At 46.0% G+C, this 20,946-nt stretch overlaps 1 protein-coding gene across 2 annotated transcripts in view; it reads left to right on the plus strand.

Annotated features, from left to right (window-relative positions):
* Positions 1-20,946, plus strand: part of MTMR14 (myotubularin related protein 14) — a 31,065-nt gene that overhangs the window by 1,780 nt on the left and 8,339 nt on the right. For both annotated transcript variants that reach the window (XM_058844659.1, XM_058844660.1), the window contains exons 3-17: positions 2,832-2,940; positions 3,978-4,053; positions 4,765-4,825; positions 5,355-5,477; positions 5,999-6,072; positions 8,813-8,883; positions 9,475-9,549; positions 11,852-11,918; positions 12,878-12,963; positions 13,202-13,278; positions 13,521-13,557; positions 15,021-15,091; positions 15,716-15,765; positions 15,974-16,112; positions 18,812-18,988. In XM_058844659.1, the coding sequence (XP_058700642.1) occupies positions 2,832-2,940; positions 3,978-4,053; positions 4,765-4,825; positions 5,355-5,477; positions 5,999-6,072; positions 8,813-8,883; positions 9,475-9,549; positions 11,852-11,918; positions 12,878-12,963; positions 13,202-13,278; positions 13,521-13,557; positions 15,021-15,091; positions 15,716-15,765; positions 15,974-16,112; positions 18,812-18,988 (1,293 nt within the window). The remainder of the gene's footprint in view (positions 1-2,831; positions 2,941-3,977; positions 4,054-4,764; positions 4,826-5,354; positions 5,478-5,998; positions 6,073-8,812; positions 8,884-9,474; positions 9,550-11,851; positions 11,919-12,877; positions 12,964-13,201; positions 13,279-13,520; positions 13,558-15,020; positions 15,092-15,715; positions 15,766-15,973; positions 16,113-18,811; positions 18,989-20,946) is intronic.

Here is a 20,946-nt window from a genome sequence, read left to right on the forward strand (position 1 = left end):
ACTCTCCTGATTTCAGGGTGTTGATTTTTGTAAAAGCCTCCAAGTGATTTTTAGACAAATGAAGGTTTTAGTTTAATCATTTTACTCCTGTGGAATAATTACGAAATAGAGACATTTGCATGTCTTGTGTTATGGAAGGCAAGAACCTCTTCAGTGAGCAGGACACTCCATCTAGGATCGAGTCTCTGCCTCTTGTGGAACCACAGAATGGCTTGAGAGTTGGAAGGGGCTTTAAAGATCGTCCAATTCCAATTTGACCTTGAACACTTCTGGTTTTATCTTTGTAATGTTTGTAATCAGCTGGTAAGATCTACTTGAAGCTTCACACCTCCGAGAATACTGAGGTGCTTTGGAAGCAGTTTTCACATCTACAAACTCTCTTCTGCACCATCATTTCTGCCAGCTGCTTCTGGAGCCTTGTGGGAAAACAGCAAAAAATGGGTATTTTTAACCTAAGTCAGTTAATTCTGTAGCTGGGCAGCTGGGGGAAGAAAGGACATTGCTTGATCAAAGTTTGCTAACAGTACTTTCAAAACCGGGCAGGTGCAGGAGGAATTCTGTGTATTTTGAACCTTTTTCTGTAGATTTTACTTCTATTTATGCTGCATTTAATCACTAGTTCCTGTAAAAGCATTACACCTGTTCTTTAGAGTATCTTTCCCCTTGATGGCTTAATCCATCCATGTCCCCAGTGGGGTGCTGGGCTTCCTGCTCACTCCATGTCCTGCTCACTCCATGTCCTGGGTTCCTGCCAAGCTGCTCAGTCTCATTCCCAAGTGCTACAGAAACCTCTCCAGGGATGTGCAGTGAGTGCAACCTGTTGCCTTGTCTCAGCTCCCAGAGAGGTGTTTCTCTTAAAATTTCTGATCTTTCAGGTATTTCATTTTTGCCGACTCTCATCTTCTGGACTTGGAAACAGTGCCGTGGAGCTATTTTGGTAACACCGTATTTAAGTTCTTGTTCCCTCCGTATTTGCTTTTGCAAAGGAAATGTAAAGGGAGCTGGAGCAGAGTGCAGGGTATGATATATCTCTTAATTGCATGCATTTGTTTAAAAAGAGCCTCACAACCAAATCTATGTATCAGAATCTTTTGAGTTTCAAAGTAGTTTGGTGTTTGGAATTACACACAGAGGCATCTCTTCTCACACTTGCCCACATTTTCCTGCCTTTCCAATTAGCACCCTCACGTTCATGTTGTTTAAAGAAGATTAGCTTGGGTTTTTGTTCTTTAAATTCTGATATATGTCAAAGGTCTTTGGAGCTGGACAGCAGAATATTGTATATGCAGGAAAACATGAAAAAAATTTAAACCACCACTATGAATTCTTGAATTCTGAGAACTAAATCATTCTTTAAAAAAAATAAAAATGATTTGAAAGTCTTGTTTTCTGTTTCACTACTTCCACTGGCACTACCTTGTATAATATTTTCCATAAACAGATCTATTTGCATTTTTATAATAGATTTTTTTTTTAATCCTTCCCAGAATGTCAGCTGCTAGTGCATTGCTCCACACTCTCAGTGATTCTGAAGTTTAGCAACTTTCATTACCTTCCATCGTAATGATATTAGTTTGTTCTTAGGCCAGGGTTGTTCTTTGCATTTGAGTTCTCCTCCTCCTCCTTTGCACTCTTCTTCACCCTGATGCACATATTGCTGTGCATCTGCTCATCTTCATCTGCCCTTCCCATCAGACCCTGGTGGTTTCACTTGCAGTATAGACTGTCCCTTGGCCATCCTACTCATCTTCCTGTGCCTTTTTGGGCAGGGGTGGGTCACTAGAATCAGGTGCTTTATCTCAGCTGAGAGCCTATGCTCTGCACTGTAATGCTGGTACTTCTACATCTCTCTAGAGAATTTCCCTTGATCTTATTTTTCCCGTTTTTCAGATTTACCATGTTGAGAATGTATTAACATCCAGAGATCAGGCAGTTCATCTGGCTCTTCTACTGTGCTCCACTATTGGAAAGGGCTGACTGGAAGTTCTTGTTAATCACACCCAAGTGCATAGCCATGCAGTTTTGTATGTCCAGACTTCACCTGGTTTCTAATATATCACTCTGGATGCTTCTCCAATTCCAACTCTAGTTCTTTCTGCATTGACAGTTCCTCGTGGAGGTCTGTGTAGTTCAGAAGTGATTTGGATTCCTGTCAGATGTGGGCTGATACTTGGACAAACTGGAGTAATTTTAACAGGTTTCCAAAATGTCTCCTGTATGAAGCACAATTCTATTTTAACTTCAACAAGAAAACCAAACAAAATGTAGTTCTGCAGATGCAGCTGACAGTAATCTAAGTACCCTGCTCAACCCACTAGCTGATTTAGTTGTTTAATTACCTGACAACACAAATGCTTGAGGATCATGGAGTGTTCAAGATTTGATTTTCTATTATATTTCTTTTTTGTCGTGCAAAACTATCACTGATAGCTAATTCACTGTGATGGTAGTGCTCAGCTGCTTATGAATGGAAAGGTGATAGGGAGGAAAACAGAACATGTATTTTTGTAGAGACTGGCTGTCCTTCCTTAGTAATCCACGTGTTAAGTCTGTGGCAGACTCTACTGATGGTGCACATATTGCCAGTTCCTGATGGTGCTGTTATGTACTGTGCATTGGTCTTTCAAAATAAAGAAAAGGAGTCAGAAAAGTGTCCAAATGTGTCTTACAGTAGCAGAAGCAATTCTCAAAGAAGTGCTTTCATGCTTACTAACTTCAGAGCTGACTTCTAGGGAAAGGGATGGGATTGCAGCCCACGGTGTCTGTGGTGGCTTTGCTGAAAGATGTGTGAGAAGACGCTCTATGTACTGACCTGAATCTCTGCCCACTAGGTATGAGAGCACTGTGCAGGTTGGCAAACTGCAGGACCTCATCAACCGGAGTAAGATGGCCAGGTGTAGAGGACGCTTTGTTTGCCCAGTCATTCTGTACAAGGGAAAGGTAAAGCTTCATGGGTTACTTGTCTTTACTGAGAAAATTACCTTTCTCTCTGCCATTTGAACTGTGCAGACATATTTTCAGTCATTTGTCACTTTTCCAAGTGGTATAAAAATCTGTGTGTAGCTACAAGCAGACAGCCTGTAGTAGCAGGTAGCATTTGCTGTCTACGCTGCATAAGTTGTCTCCGGGCACGTCAGGCTGTTCTCCCCCACCAAGTCATGAGCCTTGCATCAAAGATCTAACCTTTTTTTTCCCTCCTGTAGATGTCTCTTCTGAAATCCTTAAGATATTTGGCATTTCAGAGGGGAAAGATAATTATTGTCCCTGTTTGTCCCTTGCTCTTCCCAGCAGCTCCCTTTGAGTAACTTTCCTCTCTCCAGAGAAGTTTCCTTTGTCTGTTCCCTTGGGAGGCAAGATTGCATAAATGGTCTTATGAATGTGTAGGCTTGTCTGCAAGGGGATCTGTAAGAAAGTGAAATTAGATTCATTTTTATGTGAATTACTTAAACTGTGTTGAAGCCCTGTAGGAATAGTCTCATTTAGAATTTAAGTAGCTTAATTCAGTTTTCTTAGTTGAATTTAGAAACACTGTATGAATAGCAAAATCATACCTGTGACAATTTTAATCTAGCTTGACTGAAGCCATCATGGACTGCATCTGCTGACCTTTTTCTGCAGAAGTGAACTGCCCAGAGTTGTCTTGGGGCCATCCATAATCTCATCCAGAGGAATGTGGAAATAAGGCTCAAGCAGGGCATTAACAGAGCATGTGTTGCTAACTTGGCAGGAACTGTCTACCTTAATGCATTGAAATGGAAATGGAAATGAAAATATGATTTAAAAACCAGCTACAGATAAAAGCACTTGGGAGTTTTCCTTGTTTAGAGAGCTCAATCCAGGGACCAGGGTTGCAGGGCAGACAGCTGAGAGATGATAACTGTAGGTGCCAACCCTTTCTATGTAACCTGACAGCAAATAGGCATGATAAGGGAAGGACTCCTGCAGCCTGTGTGATTAATGCAAAAATCTTCCTCCAGCATATTTGCAGATCAGCCACACTGGCCGGCTGGGGTGAGCTCTATGGGCGCACTGGCTACAACTATATCTTCTCTGGTGAGTGAGGAGCTATTTATCACTGTCTGCATGGTAAGGCTGGTCAGTGCTGGGACAGGGACCTGCACATGAGGCCAAGCTCTTCCCAAGACCAGCAAGAGCTCTAGCATGGGCTGCTGATATCAGGCTTAGCATAACAGAGCAAAGACTGAAGCCTCGTGTCTGGTTTCCAAGCACTGTGCTACAGGACAGTGCCACAGCTCAGTGACGAAAGAACTTGAGGCTGAAGAGTGAGCTACAGGAAACATGTAGGCAAATAAAAGCATCACAAAGGATTCAGGGTACCAATTCCCAGACACTGGGGATGGGAATAGTGGAGGAAAAAGGATTAGAACTTGCTGTTGCTTGACTAATCATTGGGAATCAATGCTGCTAATAGTGAGATATACGGGACTCCAGGGAAAGCACTTCAAGGGAGTAGTGAGTGTCTGTAGTGTAGGAGCTGAAGCTTGGCTTAAAAAACCACTGCATACCATTTTTGAGGTGTCCTCTGTCAGTCATGGGTTTGACCTGCCCAGGTACTTTGCAATGACAAGGAAAGAGTGGGCTACATTAGAAAACAAGATTTTCAGGAAGAGGAAATGTGGGGAACCACATTTAGGTGTGAAGAGAAGGCACCAAACCATGGCCTTTTTGTTTGTGTACATACCTTGTCAGATTGGGGATCAAGTTGGTTTACAAAAGCTTCAATTCTTAATGCCTTTCTTGTAGGAGGTTCTGATGATGCTTGGGCAGATACAGAAGACATTTCCGAGGAAGACTCTGCATTTAGGTTTGTATGCATCATTGGGATGAGGAAAAGGGAGTTTGGACATAAGCTGTCTGGCTCAGCCACTCAGTTCTGCTCTTTTCTAGTTTGGATTTTGGACCTAGGCTTAAGACTCATCACCAGGCTCAGGGGCTTACTTTCCTTGCTTTTGGAAAAGAGTCTTGAGTATTAATGGCTGGCTGAACCTAGTGTAGCTGAAGCCTGATAATCTGTTGCCAGAGGGAAAGGCTGGAGAAAGGAATATGTAGAGCCATTAAAAAAGGTATTTGAAGGGCATAGCTGTGTTTACTTCATCAAAAAGTACATCTCCAGGCTGTAGAAGTTGTATTGTATATTATGTATTTGTTGCAGAAAGGAATTAGATGTGGGAAGAGACCATGAGCACAGAGCTTGCAGAGTCTGACTCAGACCTGTAGAGTGCTGCTTATGGCTAGAAGTGGTTCAGGGAGGAACTGTGGCTTAGCTGGGAAGAATCAGACTCAACTTGGTCAGTCTTCCATGCTCACCTTGCTTGTCTCGTTCTGTCTTGCAGAAATGCAGATTCCCAGCTGTTTGACAAGGTCAGAGGACACGACATCAAGCTGCTTCGATACCTATCTGTCCGATACATCTGTGACCTGATGGTGGAAAACAAGAAGGTGAAATTTGGCTTGAAGTGAGTCTGGGTTCATTTGTTTCTGTGCAGGCTTTGGTTTGCAGCTAGTGTAGCCCTTACATGTGAATTGCTGTCAGGCGTGCACTCAGCATCCTGGAGGCAATCCCTGGAAGAATTCCGCAGCAGGATAGGTTACTTGATGCAGTAAAGAAAACCCCAAGGTTTTAGGCCACAGAAAACTGTATCAATGGGCAACATAGCTGCTTGCATCTGTCTTCTGCAGTCTAAATGGCTTTTCCCCTGTAGAGCTTATAATAAGGAGACAGTCACCCCTTCAGAAGGGAGACAGCAAAGGAGCCCTCTGTGCATAGGAACCGAGGGAGATGTTTCTTGTATTTATCTCAGAGAAAAGCTTTAGTGATTTTGGGCTGTACCTATTTATGTGGATGTGTTGAGTAAGTTCTGCCTCTGCTCACAACTGAGTCAAGTGCAGGGAGATGCAGCAGGTAGGCTTTTGGGTGCTGATGTCTGTGTGAAAAACACTCTGTAAATATCTGCTGTTCATCTCTTGTCCTGTGCAGTGTGACGTCTTCTGAGAAGGTGGACAAAGCTCAACGTTACGCTGATTTCACACTTCTCTCCATCCCATATCCAGGTACAGGAATGATGTCCAAAGGGATTCACAAGGGACAGGTGACAATCCATTTCTGGGGACTGGGAAATAACTCTGTGTGTGTTTATGTAAATGACTGTGACTTGCTGATTGCTTCCTGTGTTCCTGCTGGAGAAAAACTTCTTTAAAGTGAGAACAGTGCAATGAACCTGGATGCTCTGGCAGTGTGAGTTAGCATTAGGCATTCTTTGAGGTGGCAAAATAATTTCTCAGCAGTCCTTATTAATTCAAGCACGTAGGAAAAGTCCCAGAGATGGAGCTGATTAAGATGGCCTTTGACATCTCTGCAACTCCAAACTACTACTTGATGCAAATTATATATCTTGTTCTCTGTTATGTAAAAACCCAATTCTTAAGGGTAATTTCTAGTCTAGTGTTTCAGAGCTCCACTGTAAGAAATCCTCAGTGCTTGCAGAATAGTTCACCTGAGCCTGCAGTGTACGACAGAGGCAGCCCTTTGCAGCCTGTCTCCCTGGCTATATCCATCCCTGTGCCTAGCAACCGCTGCTGGGTCACTTGCACTCTTACAGATGAACTGAATATTCCTGCCTGCCTGCTGATGTCAGGCTTGGCGACAGGATCAGATGCGAGGCTGCTGTGCTTGAGGTCTGTCTGCAGACTCTTCTTTCTCCCTATTGCACAAAGAAAGGAAGAGGAGAAAAAAACAAAACCCAGCAAAACTCTGGTGGATGATCCATACCCAGACTTTTTGACTGCTAGTTGTTACTCTTAAACATTTTTTTTAAAGGTGTATTTCCTTTTATACAGAAATTAGTGACAATTCAGAGAAGCTGTATGAAGATTTCTATCGAGTTTGCCATGCAGGTTGCTAAAGTGTACAGAAATAAGAGTATTACTGGTTTCTGTAGTACATAGCACAGGTATATGTTGCTGCTACATGCATCACCAGACTTGGAACATGAGAAAGACTGTGTACATAGGTCTTCTGTAGGGCTGTAAGGAATGAGGAAGTGACTCTATAGAGTTAAGCTGTAGAGTTGTTTCTCCATGGGGATCTGCATATGGTAAGCAATCTTATTCAGTGATGGTCCTTCCTCTTCTGCCCTCTGGGACAGCTGCTTTCTTTTAGCAGCTCTTCATTGCCACGCTAGAGATAAACCTTATGAAACTGCAAATACTCCCTGCAGATGTTGCCTGATTTCAGCAGTGCTGTTCCATGGGGGAATGTTGTCATTCTGTTAAATCTAAGGCATACACATCTAAGGATCAGCAACCTCTCTAGTGACTGGCCAAATACCATGATACATTCTTATTGATGTTTCCAGGGTTGCACTGAAAGAATTTCTGTTTCATAATTTGTTTCTGAAGTTATTCTGAGATCCTGTCGCCTTAGGTGAGCAAGGCAGTGTCCAAACAGTCATAGAATTGTTTTGGTCGGAAAATACCTTTAAGATCATTGAGTCCAACTGTCAACTCAGCACTGCCCAGTCCCCCACTAAACCATGTCCTTAAGTGCCACATCTACCTGTCCTTTAAATACCTCCAGGGCTGGTGACTCTACTCCTTGCTGAGGGTGCAGTTGTTCCCCTCATCCAGATCATCAGTAAAGGTATTAAATAGGCCTGGCCCCAGTACAGACACCAGCTGGATGTAACTCCATTCACCTCCACTCTTTGGGCTCAGCCATCGAGACAGATTTTACCAAGGAAAGAGTAAGAACTGCCTGGAGTGAAAGACTTGAGTTAAAATGGGGTATCTGTAGAAGCTTTTAGTGTTTGTGGATGACAACACTTATGCCATAATCCCCCATTCTTTGCATGAAGTCGTTGTTTAATTGGAGTTAAATCTCAACTGACAGACTGTGTCCTGACTGTATATTTGAGGATTAGTCCTATCCTTGCACAAAGATTCTTCACTTGTTTTTTTTTTTTTCCATTGAAGTTGCTTGTGACTTGTGGGGTGGGAATCTCTCTCCATGTCCTGTGCCTGGCCCAGGGGTGTCTGGGTGGTGTGGGCACTGTGGCACTGCTGAGGTGTACACAGCACACTGGGAGAGGTGCTTTGTGTAGCCTGCAGGCAGCCGCAGTGCTAATGGGGCTGCTCAGCTGTGACTAAGTGACTGCAGCTTGCAGCTGAGACTTCAAATAGTTGTTTGAGAAGACCTGAGCCAAAGGACGCACTTCAGGAGGGGAAGCCTTGGGGGACAGCTTTAAAGTGGTTACATGGTTACTCCTTCCTTCAGATGGGGTAAATCCTATGTTTGAAAGAGCAGACTTAAATGTAAGAGAAATCACAGCCACCTCTGACAGCCCTTTCTTGTTACCTGCAGCAGATGCCCTGTGAAAGTTGGCTTTCCCTGGGGCTCTGCCAACACCTTTTGGTGGTTCCTTCTCACTCAGCATGTCAAGCTGATGCCTTAGATCTGTGCAAAAGTCCATGGCCCTGCAAAACATAGCTCTTTGGTGAAACCTTTTGTTCGGGAAAAAATTAAATCAGTCCCTCAAGCTCCCCATTTGCTGTATTTGGAGTTTGCCCTTTGCTGTGTGAGTGTCTGTACTGCTAAGTGCCCTGGGCTGTTGTTGCTGGAGGCCGTGCTGCACAGTGTACTGAGGATTGCTGCTCTTCTCTTCCCACAGGCAGCAGTTTTGATTGGTTTGGATTTCTGAAGCCTGGGGCTGCCAGCACTCCCAGTCCCACAGGGCACTTCACTTGTTAGATACCAGTTAGCTGAATCCTTGTTCATTATCTCCTTTTCTTTCAGGCTGTGAATTTTTTAAGGACTACAAAGACCGGGATTATACAGCTGAAGGTCTCATATTTAACTGGAAACAGGTACATAGATGTTACAAAATGGAGAGCCATGTGTTTTAGTGGGCTTAAGTCTTGCCTCCCAGTTCCTCAGTGATGGTGTGTGTGTCATGTGCCTATTTCTGATCACAAGGAGGAAATCAACAGGACAAACAAAACAGATAGGGAAGGTACTAAATTATTGATTATAAAATTCATATGTGAAATAGATGAATCATTGTCCTGAAGTGTAGGATGCTTGACCTCTCATGGAAAGTATGGATTGCTTCCAGTGTTGAATTCTGACCTCATTGATAGCCTTGGTTCTCAGTTCTTTCTTCATATTCTGTCTCCAGCTGAGGGGTGGTTGGGTGGGGCAGTCTTACAGATATTCAGAGACTAACATGCCCAATTACTTTAACTGTTGGGAACACATAAGAACTCCTCTTGTCCATTAGTCCTTCCAAGAGTCTGAGTTTATTCTTACATCGTCATGATTTTGCATCCAAAGATGCTTTGCTGAGATGTTTTCTTCTCATGCACCATTTGGCATTTTTTGTTTTGTTTTTTTTTCTGGAACTCACTCTCTTCAAGTCATGGCTTTTCTCTGACCAACTGTGTTTGGTTTTTTTACAGGACTATGTAGATGCTCCATTAAGTATCCCAGTCTCTCTGACCCAACCTCTGAATATTGATTGGAGCGAGTACCAGGTGAGCAAAGTGGATGTCTCTGTGGGATGTATTCAGGGATGTATTCAGGAAGGATCAGGAGAGATTTGAAGTCTTACTTTCTCCTACTGCTGTAATCTGGCTCATTTCATAGCATCCCAGTGGGGGCGAGGCTGCTTGGCAGTTCAGAACAGCAGTGGAAATCCTGTACCCAAAAGCTCCATGGCTTGCTGTGCCCTCAGGCAGCTGCCTGTAAACTCAAACCTTATTCTGTAGCTTTTGAAAATTTGCAATCCATCAGGGAGATAGGTTGCTAACAAAGGGAAGGAACAAGACAGGAAACAGAAAGTAGTATTACCTGTTCACAGTCTGGGCCTGCCCTGGGCAGACTGCCTTGGCTGTGGGAAATCTTGACAAAGGTCAACCTTCTCCTCTGTGAGCAGAGCCAAGGGACTGGGCATCTTCTTCATGGGTGTGGAAGGTGCCTTCTTATGGGAGAGGAGTGGAGAATCATAACTGACCATGGCAGGTTTCCACTCCTTATTATGGACAGCCTGGCAAACAGTAATTGAACTCTTCTGTTTGCTCCAGCTTCAAAGTCTACCTTTGCTCACACCAGGGAGTATCACCTTATACTACTGATTAGTATGTTCCATTTCACACATCAGTGGGTCTACCAGGTTTTGGTGGGACTGACTGTGCTGAAGCATGTCATGTTACTGTGCCCTGTGGCTGGAAGCACCACAGAATGAGTAGAGCTCCCTGTTTGTTGTCAGTGATGTAAGTACTGTTTAAGTGCCAGCATATGCAGAATCACAGAAAAGTTGAAGCAGAACTAATAGAACTACAGCTTGTGTATGGCTAGAAACTCGTTCACTAGAATACTGAGCAGTCAGTATTTTAAAAAGGATATTAAAAATTGAAAAGAGTGTAATAAATAGATGCAGAAATTATTTGAGGTCCAGAGAACATGTTTCACTCAAAACTGAAGTTCTCAGTCTGTTTAGCTAATCACTAACATGATGGAGGGTTGACTTGATTAATGTGTAAGTACATTTGTAGGGAGAAAATAGTAATTCTAAAGCACTCTTCGATCTGGGGAAGAAGAAGAGCTGCATAGGAAGCAATATCTGCATCTGAAATCAGACCTTCAGATAAGGAAAATCAGTCTTGCATGTTATTTTTGAGGATAATCTGCTGGAACATGCTGCCAAAGGAGTAATGAGCTGTCACCCCTATTTGAGATACTTCTCTGGGCAAAGATGTTGCCAAGTGCAAGCTTCAGGCTGTACGTGGGGCAACTGAAGAAAACTTGCTTGTTTGTGATACAGAGAGATCAGACTGGATAATTGGATGATGCCTTCTAAAATAAGCAGAAGATGGATTGAATTGGGCAGATAAAAGGTTTTGTAATTATGTGTTTTTCTGCTGCAGGCTGACTGTGTTCCCCGTTTTCCTACTGTTTTGTGTCTCGGCAGGCTTCATGGCTGAGCAATATGTTCTTTGTCTGACACTAGGCTTCAGTGTGGTTACACACAGATGTGCACACATGCAAGCACACGGCGAGGGTTCTGTTGTTTGTGGTCACATGTCACTTGTATCACTAACACTTCTGCGTGAAATGTGTCCCACTCTGCTTTTTCCTTGCCAGTGCTATCTTATTTCCCTTGAGCTAGTTCTGATTCTGATCAAACCACTGAAATTCTCTGAACCTGCTTGTGACACGATGGTCAAGTGACAAGCTTGGGCTTGTTCTGATGTCCTGTAGTACTGGAGTTCTCTGAGTTCAGAGCCCTTCTGTAGTTCTACTGCTACTTGGGAGTTACTGAAGAAGTCCAGTGCCTGTCTGGAGGCTGGTTGAGGGTCAGCCCTCTGCCAGCAGCCTGCTGGGGACATTTTCAAGGACCACAGAGTTTGAGCAAAGTGCTTGGGTTGTGGGAACAGGCTGCTGGCCTTGGCCTGCACATCCCATCGTGCTGCTGGCGTTGCACACATGGCTGGAATGTGGCTCAACCACTTGGAAAAGTGCACATGTGCAGAACTGGGTCAGTGCCCTGCAGGTGTTTGCTGCCTCTCTGAGCTGCCTTTCTTGGAGCTTTGGAGCTGCAAGCCAGGAGGACAGTAGAGATGGCCTTTTATTGTTTTATTTGCCTACCTGGTACCTTGTCCTAGAGTGCCTTTTGCAGAGGATGGGGAGATTGATACAAAGGGAAAGTCTGTCACTTTGAGGAATGGCCATGTGGTTATTTCTGCTTTGCTGCTGTTCTGGATAGAGCAACTCTGAACTGCAGAGCAGCCTTTTGCTGTGGGCAGACCCTTACCATCAACATTCCTCTTTCTGCAGAGCTGGGACCTCGTACAACAGACACAGAACTACCTGAAGCTACTGATCTCCATTATCAATAGTGATGGTAAGGCAAACTCCTTGCTCCCAGCAGTGTAACTGGAGCAGTCCGTCCCTGTCCCTGGAAGAACAGCTGATGGTGTTAGTGTGACTGTGGATCAACTCTCAATACAGAAGTCACTTTTAATTCTCTCCCTTCAAAACAGGGTGATGGTCCTACCATCTCAGAAATCCAGCTGTCCTCTTAGAGAGGGACTTACTAATTCTGTGAAAACCCTTTCTTCCTGAACACGAAGGGATATCTGAAAACTTAGCCTATTGTTTTACTACTTTAAACCTGAAGAGAAGGAACATTGTGTCTTTGCTTTTTGACTCATGCTCTTGTTTTGCTGGTTACCTGTGTTTTGTCTCCTCAACAGAGGTACCTGTTTAAGAGCCCCTTCCACCCTCTTTCATCAAGAACACCCCAACTCTTTGAAGAGTGTCTGTTGCCCTGTGTGGTCTCATTCCCTCTGGGCACTGTGACCTAGTACTGATGGATGGAGCCATGGCTGGCTCTGACAGCATGGCCAACTATACTCTTCTGCAGTACCTGTGGGTTTTCTGTAGGGTGTAGGATTTGTGCCTTTTGTGTGCTCATTGTGCAGCAGGAAAGTTAGTGAGACTGAAAAAATGTTCAGTTGGTGCTGTTTTCTCACCATTGTAGGAATAGATTGTGATAGTGGGTTACAGCTGGGTAGGTGTATGTTCAGGGTAGTAAAGTGATGTTCATATCTAATCACTATATGTCCTGAGCAGCTGTCAGGACCAGGACAGCACATCAGCTGGTGCTGCTGACAACCCAGGACACTCTGAGCAATTTGTTGGCTGCTGTATTTAAGACAGAATGTTCTGGCTGAGTTCTGCTCTTGAGCCTGGGCTGTGGGTACAGAGAGTAGCTTGTCTCTACAGATTTGCCATAAAAAAAAGTCATTGCTCTCATTGCAATATCCCTTTTTTTCCTTCTCCTTCCTACCTCTGGAACAGATGACAGCGGGCTCCTGGTGCACTGTATATCCGGCTGGGATCGAACGCCTCTCTTCATCTCCTTATTGCGCCTCTCCTTATGGGCTGTGAGTACCTGGCTGACCTCCTCTGTTTCTGGGGCTGATTGCTTGGAGGGTGACTGACTATCACCCAGAAGTGGTGGTGGAGCTGTTAATGTTCCTAACATTCCTTTGGAGGTGCTGTCACAGGCACGTAGAGGAAGATGGGCACAGAGGAAGACTGTGACGGTTTTCAGCAGATCATGAATTCCCAAGTTTTAGTCCCCAGGGCTGCTGCCTGAAGGTTGTGTCATTTGCTTTGCAGGATGGGCTGATCCACACATCCCTGGAGCCATCTGAGATTCTCTACCTGACAGTGGCCTATGACTGGTTTCTCTTTGGGTAGGCATGATAAGTTTTACTTGCATGTGCATCCCTGTGCAACAGGGGAGAAGCCTTGAGGGGTCATCTTTGATGTTTGTTCACAGCCAAGGGCTGATGTTTGAGCAGCTCCCAGTGAGCTGGGACAAGAAGGGTTGGTACCTTTTTCTTACCTAAGGGCTCAGGTATCTGGCTGTTCTTGACAGCTTGTACTCTTCTGCTGATTCTGGCATGTGACTGAGCTTCATTTGCTCTCTTTCCAGGCACATGTTAGTCGATCGACTCAGTAAAGGAGAAGAGGTGAGTGTTGAGTCTGGGGCACTGGCTGAACACTGCTTTGTGTTCTCAGGATATCTGTTTATGGTTGTAGCAGCATTCACTGCCTACTCCTGGTAGTATCAGTGGTGTGGCTGGGCTCTAAAAAGATTGTTCAGGTGCTGGAAATACGAGGTAAGAGCCTTGCCCTGTCACTTTGTGATGCATAAGTTGTGGAGTTACTTCTCTCTCAGGCTGCAGTTTTGTTGGGGGGTGTCACTCCTGCCAGTTTCTCTCCTGTGCCATTAGTGTTCAGACCCCACATCAAAGGGTGCTAGGACTTGCTGTTCAGCTCAGCAGTGAAAAGGATGCTTAAGGTGTGTGACTCCTTGAAAATAAAGCTGGATAGTCTTGTGTGCTTGTCCTGAGTGCCAGCCCTCCTGCCTGGGTGCTGCAGCTGCATGTGGCTTGCATGTGAACACAGGCTCATGGAGCAGCTTGTGCTGGTTCCAGTGTGTGAATTTGGTGGGATGTGCTTTTGGGTGCACATATGGGTCTGGGATGCACTTAAAATTAGTGGAAGTAATTATCTTCAAAATCTTTCATTGTTTAACAGCAAAAGATTGCTCTGACTATAGTTGCAGTATAGTGCAGTATAATTTCTGAATAGAAAAGAGGTGGGGTGTGTTGCTAACCCTGTTGCTATTCCCCTGCTCCTCAAACTCTCACCTTACTAAGGAATCTTCTGCCTTCAAACAGCAGAGACAGGACCCTGGCCTATTTTTCATCTTTCAGGGGAACAGAATCCCCTGAAAGATTTAGTGTCATTCCTCCTATTCATACGTTTCCTGGAGTAGTACTGGCTCAAGCCTGAAAGCTTTGCTCTGGTGCTTGCTTGGTCATGGGTGGAGTCAGTAGCTGCAGCAGGAGAAGGGGTGCCTGGCTGCTTCTGGCACTCCCTGCTCCCCAGTTCTCCTAGGAGAAGGGCACAGCTCTGCATAGGGTGGGTGAGGTGGCAGAAGCACAGTGGGGTGAGTGATGCAGAGCAGACTGGGGTGTGGCAGGGCACAATTTTGGGGCCACAAAATGTAGATACCTCATACTTCCAGATGTGGTACTGGTCTGCTGCTGAGGTGGAGCATGTGGCTCTAACCATGCAAGTCCTGCTGGGTTTGCTGCTTACCTGGGTGTATTAGCAGCTGCTGCCATCTCTGTTCCATTCTGCACCAATGGCATAAGTACCTGCTGTGGGCTTGCAGCGTGTGTACATGAAAAGGAGACTTCTCTTTCCCCTTCCTTTCTGGGCCTCCCTTTGGTAGGGAGCAGGGGGGAAGTTTATATGGAAGAGAAGGCCCAGGATGGGATGGTGGCAGCCCATGGCACACTGGAGGCTGGTAGCTGCAGATTTTTTGTTATCTCCTTCCTGCCAGCACCTCTTCACCAAGATAAGAGGCTGCATGGAGCCTCGGGTTCATTCCTGAACCGCTCTTCTCTTTCCCTTTGCTCAGATTTTCTTTTTCTGCTTCAATTTTCTGAAGCACATCACCTCTGAGGAGTTCTCTGCTCTGAAGTCACAGAGGTAAGGAGCCTGTGCTTGCTGCTGCATGGGCTACAGAGCCAGGGAGCTTGTTAGTGCTGCTTCTTTGGGGAGATGGAAGCCCTGGTGTCCTGGCCCAGTTTTCTTTAATTTATTCTGCACTCTGAAGGCTGCAAAACGGGGCCGAGGCTGGTGAGGTGCTACGTTGTGCTCTGAAAAACTGTCCATGCTGAAATGTGCTCTCTGCTTAACAACCGTCCGTGGCTGCTTTAGCACGGATAAACCCAGAGATGTGTGCCCTGGCTCAAGCAGGCTGCACAGCAAGCTCCATCAGGCACTGGTGGGGACAGAGGGGTGGCTGGTTTTTAATGGACTGCCCAGCATAAACCCTTCTTAATTCAGGAGGGACAGGAAGAAGCAAAGCCCACTGTAGATACCCTGAATAAGCACATCATGTGCAGTGTTGGCTGTTACCACCTTCTCAAAGCACAGGGAGTTTGGGTTGGGACTGTTAGGATGTGCACACTGGCCCATCCTCTCCCCTCTGCCTGTGCATAGTTAATTCCCCGCTACTCTGATCTGCTGTGTGTTACAGGGACCTGGCTATGGCCAGCCTCCACACTGCCTTGAAGTGTGCCTGAGGTAACTTTGTCTTTCCTTCCCCAGAAGGAAGAGTTTGCCACCTGGCTTCACCCTGGAAGAGATCTGCATGCTCAGTGAGTGCTGCTGTCAAGCATCAGTGCCCCTGGGTGCTGCTAATGGTTCATTGCTTGTGAGCTCGGGTTCCCAGCTTCAGGATGACCCCCAAATGGATGTGCTGCCTGTGGGGCCTTGCAAGAGCCCAGGGCACAGGGAAGTGTATTGCTTAAAGGGAGAGAAAGAAATCGAGCTGGTCTTCAGGTAGCTCTGTTTTCTTCTCTCTAGAGCAGAAAGACCGAGGCAGTACCACAAGCCTGAGCAGTGACTTTTCCCTGGGTATGGAAAGTTCCCCTGGAGCAGCTGGGAGCTTTACCTATGAAGCAGTGGAGCTGATGCCAGCAGGAGCACAGGCTCAAGCAGCATGGTGAGGAGATAACCACTTAGTGGGCTGAACAAAAGGGGCTGGCTCTGGGCCTGATAGAAAAAATATTTCTGAAGTGTCTTGCCCTCCAGCTCTGCTCTCTGTAGCATGGATTCCTTACACTGGGGGGAGGAATTTGGTTGTCAGAAGCTTTGCTGCAGCTTGTACTCCAGAGCTTCTGCACCAAAAATTTGAGGCCACCCCCTGTGAAAAGGCTGTCAGGCTTCTGCAGGGATGCTCTTAAGTTTGTTCATAGATGAGAGTAAAGCACATTTGTTTCATTTTCACCAGTTTCACTGTTAAACTTCATCCACAAAGGATTTCATTACTTTTAAAAGATAGTTCCAAGCTACCAGAAAAATTACATTTGACAGCAGCCTCCCCAGGGAAAAGTGGAGATGGTTTAGCTGCCCTAAAATGAAGCTTAATCAGAGTTCAGGAAAGGCACTATACACGGGGAGTGTCTGCAGTTAGTGGGAGTTGGGCTGGGTGGCCAAGAATTCCCTGTAAATTTTAGGCCCTCTACCAGCATGGGGCATGTGAACTGAAAGCAGGTTCCTGCCCGCAACACTGCTCAGAGACATTTCCAGGGGAGAATACAGAGTTTTCAGACTGCCTCTTAGTAGAGGGTCACACAGGACTTGCCTGGGGATGCAGGTGGCTGTCTGGAAGTAGGGAAGGTGTCTGGCAACTCCGCTGCTCTGGGACAGGTGTTGGACTTACTTGTGGAGTTTCTGGTGCTGTTTGGGGATTTCAGAGTCTTGCTGTAGGGTTGCCCCTCTCAGTTTAATTTTTCTCTCCTCTCCCTCAGCACATATGAAGAAGCTATTTTATATTGCAATTATTTTAAATTAAATCTGGGTTGTGCTGGAGGCATTTTAAATCCTCTGGGATGGAGCTTGCAGCCATGCTAGTGGCAGCAGCCTTTCTAAAGCACATTGTATATTCAATTTAAAGTGCTGAGAAGGGAAAGGAGAATATCCCTGCAGAATCACAAAATGGAGATGGAGAGTCCCAAACTCTTAGCCAATTGAGCAACACAGAGTCCTCTAACATACAGAGCCTACCTATCCACATCAAAGCAACTGCATCAAATAGAGAACAACTTCTCACTTGAAGGGCTGCAGGATAGTAAAATTGAAGCATTTATGTTGCTCTGAGTGCTCAGGACACACAGACTGCTGCACAGAACCTATGTGTGCTTTTTACAAGATGTGAAATGACCAGAGCATGCTGGAGAAGATAGCTGCACTTGTGTGGATCAGGGCTTGATTTTGCAGTGTGTTTCCAAGCTCTGGGTTGCTTTTGTTTCTGTGGGAGACATCAGGCTGTGTTGGGGCTAGCAGCTGCTGCACAGGGATGGGTTGGGCCATGCTGGGGGACATGAGCCTGGGAAAGGGGAAGGTTGTGAGCCTTGCCATGAGTGCTCAGTGAGGAGACTGGTCACGGATGTTTTACTGCAGGCTGTTGTGGCTCTGTAGTCTGGAGAATACATAGGACTTGCTAGCTGAACTGGGCTGTGCATAGCATGAGCGGATGTACTTTGTTGTGTAGCCCTGAAAACAGGTGACCTCACAGTCTCTGTGCAGGGAGAGGCATTTGATTTTTAGCTATTCAGACCTGTTTCTGCAGGCTGTACTTGGAGATGTTGGCAGCTATGATAACATGAGATGAATAAAGCTTAAGAGAGGCTGTGGTGTGATGTTTGAGGGTGGACACCCTTCAAGAAATGAAGAGAGGATATCGCACTATACAATGAGCCTGTCTTTAGCTGCACTTGCTGACAGTGCTTGAGATCTCAAAGCTGAGATGCTTTTCCATGTTTTAGGAGGAATAACATCTTTTCCCCTTGAGTTTGTTTGCTTCATAATTTTTCTTTTTTACTTTTATACATAGGGAGGTCTGTCCAATTCAGTGGGGTTTCGGAAGGGGAGAAATTCTTGGGACTCTTCCAGGGAAAAAACAAAACCAAACAACATAAGAAGGAAAATCTTCTGAACATGGAGCAGCAGTGATGTGAATTAGTCCCAAATGCATACTTGTTTGGCATGTAGTTCGATGGTACCATGAGCTAAGGCCTGATGCAGCAATGGACAGTGAATCATGACTGAGTCTGAATGTGCTAGCTAGGAAAGAAGCCAGAGCAGTTTGAGCTGTCAGCACAGACAGAGAGAGAACTGAAGTGTACGTACACCGGGAGTGGCTGTCAGCTGTAAGCACATGGTCAGAAGTGTGGTCAGTGGTGCCCAAAGGGAACTGCTAAAAGGGAAAATAACATTGGTGGTGTGTCTCCGTCGCCCTCGGTGCGCACGAACGCCCACCTGGGCTGATAAGCGCTGTGGAGTTGGAGCAGATTGAAATGGTCTTTCCCCGCTGGGAGGCCCCTTGCTCAAGGCATTTTTGCTGCTAGACTAAACAAAGCAATCGCTGTGTGTGTGTGGGCTGATGCATTCTCCCGTCTCTGATTTCCAGGTCACGTGGATGGTGATCTATAAAAGAATGGGCTAAGATGGGTTGAGCTCAGTGTACCCCCTCCCTGAGCATTTACCCGTGACTCATGGTTCCTTGGGAAGGAGGAGGGCGGGTTCAGTGGAAACAAGAGCTTGTAGCTGCTGGGCTAAACTCCAGGCTGTGGTGGAAAGGCTTCCTAGTTGGAGTACATAGAAAAGTCAGCTTTCTCACCCACGTCCTTTACCCCTCAGGAGGAAGAGCTGTGCATCGTCACCACAAGCCGTGCTCTGGAGCAGAGCACAGCAGTCTGAAGACAGGCTGCCTTCCACGGGGATGGTTGAAGTCAAGTCCTCCAGCTCCTCCTCATCAACCCATTCTGATAACTTCCTGAGGATTGGAAGCAGCCCACTAGAAGTGCCCAGATCCAGGTGAGATGGGGCAGAGCAGGGCATTTCTCAGCAAAATGAGTGTCTGGTAAAGGGAGTGCAGGGCTGCACTTGCGTGGCTTTGGAAACACTGGAGCACCTGTGCTTGTATCTACGAACAAACCTTGGGAGGCCTGTTCTGCTCTAGTCTGACCTTGTCTGAAGTGCTGGCCATTAAACACAGGCTCTCCTGACTGAGCCCCTAGAGGAGCGAGGAACTGTGCTGATAACAGCCAGCTGTCTTATGCCTGTCCTCAGCGCATGCCTCAACTCTGAGCTCTGGTATCTCTGCATCCTGCATGCTCACAGCTCACAGCACTTTCTCTGTCTAACGCATCCAGCAGGGTTTGAAATAGCTGTGGTGTTTGGGGAAGGAAGTTTTTCAAACCAAGCAGACCTCACTCTACATCTATCCTGTCCCCCTTTTCACCTGATGACCCTCCTGATAACGCAGGTTGGAAAAAACTGGGTGCTGCTGGCAAGCAGAGGTAGGAATCTGCTGGGGGCAAGCTGCAAGCACCGTGCCAGCACAAAGGATTCTGCCGAGAAGGCTGTGTGTTCCTGCTGGGGAATGGGGACCCTGGACCTGAGCCTAACCTCACACCATAACAAAGGCACCCTTCTGGAGTCTGACGCGGCGATAGGGCAGAGTCTAGCACTGAGCTGGCCTAGGGAAGAAAGAACAGAGCCTGTGGAGCAAACACCATGTGTTTAGGCCAACATGGAATAAAGAGACTCTGAGATAAGAGGTTGCTATTAACAGTGTCAAATGCTTGTGTAGCCTCTGCAGGTTTTCTGATGAGTCTTTTTCTAGTGATTCTGAGTCAGCCACCAGCCAAATCTGAGTACTCTCTCATCATATGGAAAATAAAATAACAAACAAGTAAAGCATTGAAAATTTATAAGACTTTCTTAACAAGTGTCTCTCAGTTCCAGAGAAAAATCCCAGTGTCTGACAGTTTTCATAAATGATGCTAACTGTTCTCCCCAGGGAAAGACATCAATAGGAGGGGTTTGAATTGTTGCTGGGGCCCACCTCTGAATTTTCTGTAAGATGAAAAGAATCTCCCAAGAAGAGAAGAAAATACTGGAAAGAAAACAGCTTGTCTTGGGAGCTGCTTTGTTCACAATGGTAGTGCCGCAATTCCTGTGTGTGGTCCTGTGCCATTCCCAAGACCTGACAGGCTGTTCAGTGCTTGCTGGTAGCAGCCTTGCAGCAGTGCTCAGGAAGAAGCAGCTTGTAATGCTTCAGCCAGAGTGCCCTGGAAAGAGGAGAAACACGAGTGTAGGGAGAAGAGTACCATAGTGAGGGTTAGGGTTGCCTTATCAGACACTGTCATGGGTTGCAGTTTCTGGGTTCTAAGCATGGTATGTTTTCTCCTGGAAGAAGTTCTGTCATTCCACTTGGCCTTTAGTCTCTCTGCTTCAACTGTGATAGTCTGAATTGGTCTGGTAAATAACACAGTACCTTCAGCCACCATTTTCTACCCTGAAGGAAACAATGGGTCCCATTTTGGCGGAGGACTGTGATGGAAGGAAGAGGTAAATTCTGTCTCTTTGCCTCCTGAAAAATTGTACTGAGATGGAAAAGCAGGAGCACAGAGACTGATCAGGATGCCAAAAATACCTTTATTCCTGCAGTGATGCTGGCAGGTCAACATCCAAGGCTCTTGAGATGAAGAAACCACTGTACTTGATTTTCCAGTCCTCTGTTCGTGTGGCCATAGCAACAAAACACTTTCCTCAACTGCTGCTGCAGTGGTTAAAATGGTTGCTTGTAAAATGCCAGCAGGTATCCTTCAGGTAGTTCAGGCCAACAGCCCAGTCCAGGTGCTGGTATGCAGGGGAGCTCTGGAGAGAGCAGAAAGGCAAAGACTGGGCCTGGGAGGGGGGAACTGGGCTGTCCTAAAAGAAGGGGTCACAAATGCCCAGTCAGACATTAGAAGCCAAGCCCCTATCCT

This window comes from Poecile atricapillus, chromosome 9 (assembly GCF_030490865.1).
Source record: "Poecile atricapillus isolate bPoeAtr1 chromosome 9, bPoeAtr1.hap1, whole genome shotgun sequence".
Classification (NCBI taxonomy): domain Eukaryota; kingdom Metazoa; phylum Chordata; class Aves; order Passeriformes; family Paridae; genus Poecile; species Poecile atricapillus.